At 33.0% G+C, this 8,609-nt stretch overlaps 1 protein-coding gene across 2 annotated transcripts in view; it reads right to left on the bottom strand.

Annotated features, from left to right (window-relative positions):
• The window catches only part of LOC124948027 (ubiquitin carboxyl-terminal hydrolase 31), an 18,559-nt gene extending 10,203 nt beyond the window's left edge, over positions 1-8,356 (bottom strand). For both annotated transcript variants that reach the window (XM_047491055.1, XM_047491056.1), the window contains exon 1: positions 7,209-8,356. In XM_047491055.1, coding sequence (XP_047347011.1) covers positions 7,209-8,129 — 921 coding nt within the window. In that variant the 5' untranslated portion in view covers positions 8,130-8,356. The remainder of the gene's footprint in view (positions 1-7,208) is intronic.
• Between the last annotated feature and the right edge of the window lie 253 nt (positions 8,357-8,609).

Genomic DNA, 8,609 nt, shown 5'->3' with positions numbered 1-8,609 from the left:
CACATAATTGAAAGACTGCAATTTGAAAGAGGATTACTCGATGGCACCATTCAAGGCCTTACTACGCTACTGGCGCCAGTGAACACAATCGGTACAACATAAACGTTACTATTCAACTTCTCTTCCTCGTTGTTCCTCTCGAATCTTCACACGTTTATCATTTAATCGTATATTCTTTTTTATTCTGTTTTTTTGTTCGTCAATACTCGATATTATCTCTTTCAACACATATATATATGCGAGTGTGTTAGCGCAAAATTAAGTTCAACTCAAACGATACGATTTTTTACTTTTATTAAAAATCAAATCACTTGGTCAACATTTGTACAAACTTGATGAACAAATTCAATCGCTGATCTTTTTTCTCGATGAATTAATATTTTTCTTCTTTTTAATTAAATTCGATTATATATACTGATATATTATATATTATATATATATAAAAAAGGACAAAAAGAAAAGATAAAAATAACGTTAACACAGCTGTGTCTCATCAAGTGGTATGTGCTTGATACATGAAAGAAGAACGCGTGCATATACACATGCATATATTAATACATACATACACATGCTCGCACTCTCATAGCCAAGCCAGATACACAAACACACATGTATAGCTTTCAAGGTCAATCGAGAAAGAGAGTCCAATCGCAAATTGACGTGTCTTGGATTTATCGACGATGCAACGGATTTTCTTCCGTTCACGGAGGATTGCAAGTTCAGTGGTATAACATATTTCTTAGATATATCTTAACAAGTATACCGAACAAAGTACACGATTTATCAACGGAGATATTTTGAAATAAAAGAACAATAAACGTCGAGAAATATTCCGACAATTATGCTATGATCATCGAACGTTTTGTTCATGATTTGTTTGAGCAATCGAATAATATCAAACATTTCTAATATTATTGAGAGGAATAGAAAGAAAGAAAGAAAGAAAAAACAGAGAACAAAAAACAAAAAAAAAAGAAATAAAAAGAGAAAAAGAATCTCAATAATTTGGTTTTTTCCAAATATGAAACTTTGTGCAACGAATTCAATGATATTTTTCATCGGCAGATATCTCTCGAATGAATCATACCAAATACCATATTCTCTTTCTCTTTACTCAACAAAATGACGAGACAAACAGCGAAAGAGGGAGAGAGACATAATTCGATTAGAGGCCGAGCATATTGGAAGCAGCAAGCTGCTCATTTTACCACGTTACATAAGCAACCGTAACGGGAGAGCACTGTTAATGGTTACTTCTTATTGTCGAAGAAGAGAGTTCCTGAAACAACATAGTTTTCATACTATATCGAATGCAAGTTATTCTTAAAATAGGAAAAAAATAAAAAAAACAACAAATCTTTATTTATGTGACTTCGTGATAAGTCATGACTGACCTTGGTTTTATTACGTAAAATAAAGTAGATAAATTAATATACGCACGAATACCAAGTAAAAAGAAAGAAAAAGAAAAAGAAAAAGAAAAATAATATTTACAAGTTGAAGAGAGACAATCATCTAACGAATGTTATAAAAATAAATTCATGATTACTTAAGAGAGAACTTCCTTTAGAAGCACAAAATGGCCGCATTAAAGTCTTTAGAAAAAAATAAATAAATAATAGTCAATGTTGTTGATTTAAGATCGACTCTGCACAAACTGTAAATCTGTTACAGCAACGATGATGTAACACAACGCATTCGCTATGCATCCGTCGTCTCTTCAAAGAAACGTAAAATACCTAGTGTGGAGAATTAGAGTCAGAGTTAGAGTTAGAATTAGAGTTAGAGTTAGAAAGAGAAGGAAGGCTAAAGTTGAATCTGAAACGGTGCACATTATTTATCGGTACTCTGTGAAATCTCGGTCAAATCGTTTTCCATTACTATAGAACTATAACAGGTAGGATTATTTTCGAAGAAATAAAAGGTAAAATAAATTTTACAACGTGTTCCATCTTTAAGACGGAAAACAGTTATCTCGTTCACAATTTATTTTTTTTTAGATAAATGTGTTTCGGATACCATTCTAATCTAAGTTTAATTATTTTCTAATGGCATATTTGTTTAAGAACTTCCGATAAATGTGTTTATTTTGCATTTGGGCTTGTAAGTCCAAACACAGCTAATAAAACAAAATTAGTAATATATTTTAGAGTTCGAGCATTCTGAGATCGTTTTATATTTCGCGAATATATGTATCTGTTTTACGAAATTATTTGAACGAGTGAACAATGTTAACTGATTTCAATCTTAGAGTCGTCTAAACACGACGAGTGATACAGGCATACCACTTTAAAAAAGAAAAGAAAAAAAAATGTATAATTATTATAACATTTTGTTTCTAATCTAAATTACTTTGTCTCTTTATTTCTTTTTCATTTCTTTCTATTAAAGAATAGCAGTGACAGCATCTCGGAACTTCGTTAAGATAGTATCCTAATTTTAAAAGTGAAGATAACGATCTTATCGCAAGGTCAGCATATTACTCCTTTGGCACGTGCTCGAGTATATCCATCTACTTGGTTTTCATTATCACTCCTTTCGCGTTCTTGTATCACGCAAGAAACGGATCTCGGAATTTAAGTAGATCACGTGATCTCTGTTGTAAAAACATCGATTTTTTCCCCATTGTTTCTAATAATTCCTATTGTTTTGATTATCTAACGTTATTCACATAATAACAAATCAATTTTCCTTATCTTTCTCTTACACAAAAAAAAAAAAAAAACAAACAAACAAATAAAAATATCTTCATTTTTAATTATCAATAAGTATTTTTTTCCTCATAAAAAAAAGATACCACGTAACTCGTACATATATACATACACACGGTCGATATATAAGTGTATGTATATATATATATATATATATATATATATGTTTATGACATATATATAACATATATATATATATATATATATATATATATATGTTTATGACTTTCCAAATCAGTGGAGCAAAGCAGCCAGTGAAAGAAAGGTGCGAGCATCTCAGTTTCTTTATTTTGAAAGCGTTAGAAAGCTTTGATTCGCTCAGCTGGCTGACTACGTTGTTGAAAGTTGGAACGATTTGTGATAACGTCTTGTCTGCAACCTGAATGAGAACGAAGACGAAAGGAAAAAAATAAATAAATAAATAGAATTGAAATAGATAGGCAAATAATGTAATAAGAATATGTGGATGAAAGATTATCACGAAAATTCATTGTCGCTTCTCGATCAGGATTATCGATTTCATTTGTAAAGAATGCTCTCTTATCTAAAACTCAACAAACAATTCTAATAAGCAAGAAATATGCGATAAGATATAGATATTAAATACAAAATATACTCGTACGTAATACGGATAAATTTTATGAAAGAGAAAAAGAAAATATTATAGACGAATTTTAAATGATTGATGTCGAATGTAAATCATAAAAACGTATTGTAAGCCAAGGACGTTCGTGAAAAATTCAAATTCTTCCCGCGCGAAATTGTCGTCCGTTTCCGCATATTTTCGTATGTTCTTCTGTAAGACGCGCGAAAATCTTAAATTTCGGAGAAGATACATGAACAACAGTGGATTTATTTTACAGTCAAGTCAGAAAAGTAATTAGCCTCGGCCATTCAATGTATAATTACATGGAAAAGCAATTGTTTTTATTCGATAAGGAACGATGAGTCATCTCTTATTTGCAGTCATTCCTCTCGAGTTCTTACCTCATCTATATTGATGTAACTACGGCTATTGTGTTGTAAAAATAACAGAAAGAATATATAAAAAAGAATGATTGGACATGAGTATTACAAAAAGAATGATTGGACATCAGTATTACTCGAACGTGAGATGTGTAATATTTATCTTTTCTTTTCTGTTTTTTTCTCCTTTTTTTTTTGTTTTTTGAGAGGAAGAGAAAGAGAAAGACAGAGAGATAGATAAAAAGAAAAAAAGAAATCGAAGAAAGATAACGTGTTAATCAAAAGAAAACGCGATGGACATAATTTACAAATTTATCGAGAACGATTACGAAAATACATATTGATTCACTTGTGTCAATGAATACAATCGAAAGAAGACACATCAAGAATGATGATCAGCTGAGGAAAAAGTAATGTTTTTTCTGAATTGACGTCATCAGAGTTTGTCTGAATGATAGGTTTTACGAAAATCGCATTAATGACTTCGTGGCATGAACTTTGATATTTATAAGGACAAAATGTTTCGAAAATAAGCGATTAATAATGATCGACGTTAGAAGTACAAATCTATAATTTTTTTTAAGTTTTATTTAGTTATAAATCTAAAGGATCCCTTAGAAAAATATTATTTAGATGAGTTTTATATCACGAAGTTGAAATGTAATTTTTATAAGTTATATACATACGTACATGTATACTCGAAGTTTCAGATAGAAGTTCATAAAATTGCATAAAATCGTATAGCATTATCCTCCTTTATTGAAGTTCGGTTATAGTTCAATTGCAAATGTAGTTTCAGACAGACAGACAGAGAGAGAGAGAGAGAGAGAGAGAGAGAGAGAGAGAGAGAGAGAGAGAGAGAGAGAGAGAGAGAGAGAGAGAGAGAGAGAGAGAGACGAATAAGAAGAAAGAAATATTCCACTGACTTTGAAAAGCATTTAGTAACACATCGAAAAAAAAGAACAGAATTTTCTATTTGCGCTCTAATTGCTTCGTAACGACCGTGAATTCAGAGCCATTCGAGAGTTTCTGCTAACGATAACGATAACGTAAGTACGTAAGGTATGTACACAAGTACATACCTAATCTTAAATGAGAATTATTTTGTTTGCATCTTTTATTAAGAAAAAAAAAAAAAAAAAGCTTACATATATTGGATATAAGATGATTCTTACCACTCACAAATATATTACGAATAAAAAACTTGACCTGATTTTATGCCAGGTTTAAATGTGATGTCACTCGAAAAGAGTCTCGAATCAAATTTAAATTTATAGGTATTGATGAATCTCTACATGGAAAGTATGCTTGAATATCAATGATATAAACGATATTGGAAAACTTTTCCTAAGGTTTTTTTTTTCTGATATGACTATTTTCACATTGGATTCTTGTATTTTCGTTTGAGAGTTTCAAAAAAGTTGAAGTCAAGTGATAACTCATAATATAAATAAAGAAGTAATTTTTTTTCCCTCATGGTGTAAGGCAAAAAAAAAAAAACAGAGAAATAAAAAGAGAAAGGAAAAAGTAAAGACAAAAAGAAAAGAAAAGAAAATAAAAAGGAAATGAATGTTAATTTTTTTATGCAAAAAATTACTTCACGTTCAATTCCATTGTTAATAGTGATAATATTCCATTGCTAATCATGACATCTTTATCATCTTATCTTTCTCTTGATATATTTTTCCTTACTTTGCCATCATATGTACTCACTAATCATATAATTCTATATTAACTGAATTTTGATTATCTAATGGAAAAAAAAAAGTTACACATATGTACATATAACTATAAAACTATTATAAATTATTAGATTACAGATATTTGTAATTACAGAACTATATTAACTATTAATTTTTATTTTTATTAATGCAAAAAAAGCAAACACATATACACACTCATACACATACACACACACGCACACACGCACGCACGCACACACACACACACACACATATATATATATACATACACATACACATACACATCATACATACAACAATAAAACATCTCATGAAGGACACGAAAGAAAACGCACGAAGGATCGATACGATAAGTCTTAATAATTTTTTTCTTGGTCAATCGTTTATATATCTCCTTCAATTTCGTTTGGAAATCCCAGCACGTATACTTTCCGAACGTGAAACAAATTTAGGTTAAGGCCTCGGCAGTCTCCGAAATACATATACACATACAAACGACCAACCAACCGGCTTCTCTCGTTTCTCGAAGCAATAAATAAAATCATGCGTAAGGTTACAATCATTACACGAAGTTATAGTATGGTTGATTTAGGCAACCATATCATAAATAACTTAAAAATAACCTATGAACGCGATCCACCTTCGCATATTTGAAAGACCGACAAATTATCGAAATAAAATTAAGCAAAGTTGTCTCACTCTTAAGTACGATACTTTCATTCAATTACATAATTTTAATCGTACGAACATCCTTTCTATAAAATATTTTAAATGCATTATGCATTATGCATTCTCTTTGAAACACATATTGTATTATTTAAAATTACGAAACTATGTAACATGTGAAGGGTAAATAACATAATTGTACATATCGATAATAATCGATTTTACGATCTTTAAACGTATATGAAAGATTTCCTTGCTTCAAGTTTTTTTTATCGTCAAAAAAAAAAAAAAAAAAAAAAAAAAAAAAAAAAAAAAAAAAAAAAAACGTAATATTGTATTATCTAAAATTACAAAACCATTTGTAACGTATTAGAAAATACTAAACTATTTGTACTGAACTATTTGTACTATATAATTATATTGCATATTGTATATAATTATATTGTACATTGTCAGAAATATCGAATATGATAATAATCGATAATACAATTGTATCGGGTCAGCTCGTTTTCCAAAGAAATATTTGGCGCGAAACTTGCGCGTCAAAGCGGCGTGTGACACGCGACTATCGAACGGACCAATAGCGTTGCAACGCGCCATGCGAGATTTAACGTGAAAGCGATCATGTGTAAGTCGAGAGTAAATCGATTGATGCCAAAAGGAACAAAGTCGTTTGAGAAATAGAAAGAGAAATACGAACGAAATCGATTTGTCGAAACGATCGGACGATCTGATAAAAAATGTCTGAAACAAAACTAAAATTAGAACCGTTTTCATATAAGATATGATAAGATATACATATATATATATATATATATATATATATATATATATATATATATATATATATATACATATAAAACATAAGGAAAGAAAAATAAAAAAGGAATCACGATAGAAAACGTGGCATGTATTAGATATCGAATGAACGGAACTTAGAAAAGAAAAGAGAAGGGGAGAAGAAGGCCTAGTGAAGGAAGGGGGAAGTAGGCATAAGACGAACGCCGACGTCGTCATCGTCACCATCATCACCACCACCACCATCATCATCATCATTATCATCATCATCATCATTATCATCATCATCATCATCATCATCATCATCATCATCATCATCATCATCATCATCATCATCGTCATTATCATTGTCGCACTTACTCACCTTTATGATCTTGTACTTCTTTTTGGTGGCCTGATTAAGATCCTCGTGAACCTTGTCAAGAAGCCAGAGAAGGAACTCCTGGGCGTCGTGTTGAAGATTACCGCGGTATTGGCTACCATATTTATCAACAACGCTTTTAAAAGCGGTGCTCATCTCTGGGTCATATTGGCAACTCCAAATTGCTTTTAGAAGTAAAGCTAACTGTTCCGTTATTTCACCTTTCGTACCGTACTTCTTCGAATTAAGTTTGTTACGTCGCGAGAGATCGACCTTGTATTGGTCGAGAACGAAATACTCGGCTAGTATGTCTGTGTGCGAGAGACACTGAAGTACGGCGTTCATGAAGCACGTGTTGCCGTGATTGCGCAGACCTATAACGCCGGGTACTCTGTCTGGTGGAATGTGTGCCGGCCTCGGTGGTGGCACTCGAATATCCGTTGCACTAGAACTGAGCTCGTCCCTGTGAGAGTTTTTGTTCTGCGTACCTACATTCGACATGTGTTGCATAATCTTGATGAATTTCTTCCAGGATGACATTACGAAGACTTTCTTGCTGGCAGATTTCTCTTGGTGGTATGCCTGCTGGTTATTCCCACCGTGTAATCTTCCTACGTTCTGCTGCATGCTGTTATCGACCGTATTATATTGTTGCTGTTGTTGCTGCTGTTGCACGTTGTTCTTCGAATTTTCTTTTGCACTGGCAGCGCTGCTGACGTCCTTGGGATCACGACTCTTATTCATTCGACGCTTCGACATTCTCGTGGCACTTTGTAATAAATTCCTCGGAAGCGTAAAGGTTCGCTTTAATTTCGAACCAGAGTCTCGGGTTTTGGTATCGTACGATTTAACAACCTCTTCCACGCCCAGCTCGCCCTCCGACACGGATTTCATCACCGCGCTCGGGGGATTTTCGGTGGTCATCGCCGGCCCACCAACAGACCGGTCTTACATGGTCTCAAACGTAAGGCCCCTCGCATCACGTTTATTTACACGGTATTCACTGACCGTCCCGTACACTTAACATTACTCGTTGCACATCACCGAACGATACGCCGCGATGTACACCTCGTCGTCGTACGCGTAGCCCGCTCGCACGCGCTGCACCGGCCATTTGCCTTTCAGCGCACGACTTCCACGATTTCACAGCGCCCTCCCAGACACGAAATCAACAATTCAAGATAGACAAGATACGTAATAGTAACTTTCTCGATGACGACACCGTACATGACAAAAATCGAAATTATAAAGCAACGTTCAGTTTACTCGGTCGATAAAGAAGAGCATCTGTCATTTACCTCAATGTGTTTGGTTGAAACTTTTTATGAGGTTCTCTTTTTAATCCGTTCGTCCGATGGTGACGCTGTTGTTCTATTTCTGTTTACTTATCAATAGAATGGAACA

This window comes from Vespa velutina, chromosome 3 (assembly GCF_912470025.1).
Source record: "Vespa velutina chromosome 3, iVesVel2.1, whole genome shotgun sequence".
Taxonomy (NCBI): domain Eukaryota; kingdom Metazoa; phylum Arthropoda; class Insecta; order Hymenoptera; family Vespidae; genus Vespa; species Vespa velutina.
This window is presented reverse-complemented; position numbering and strand designations above follow the sequence as displayed.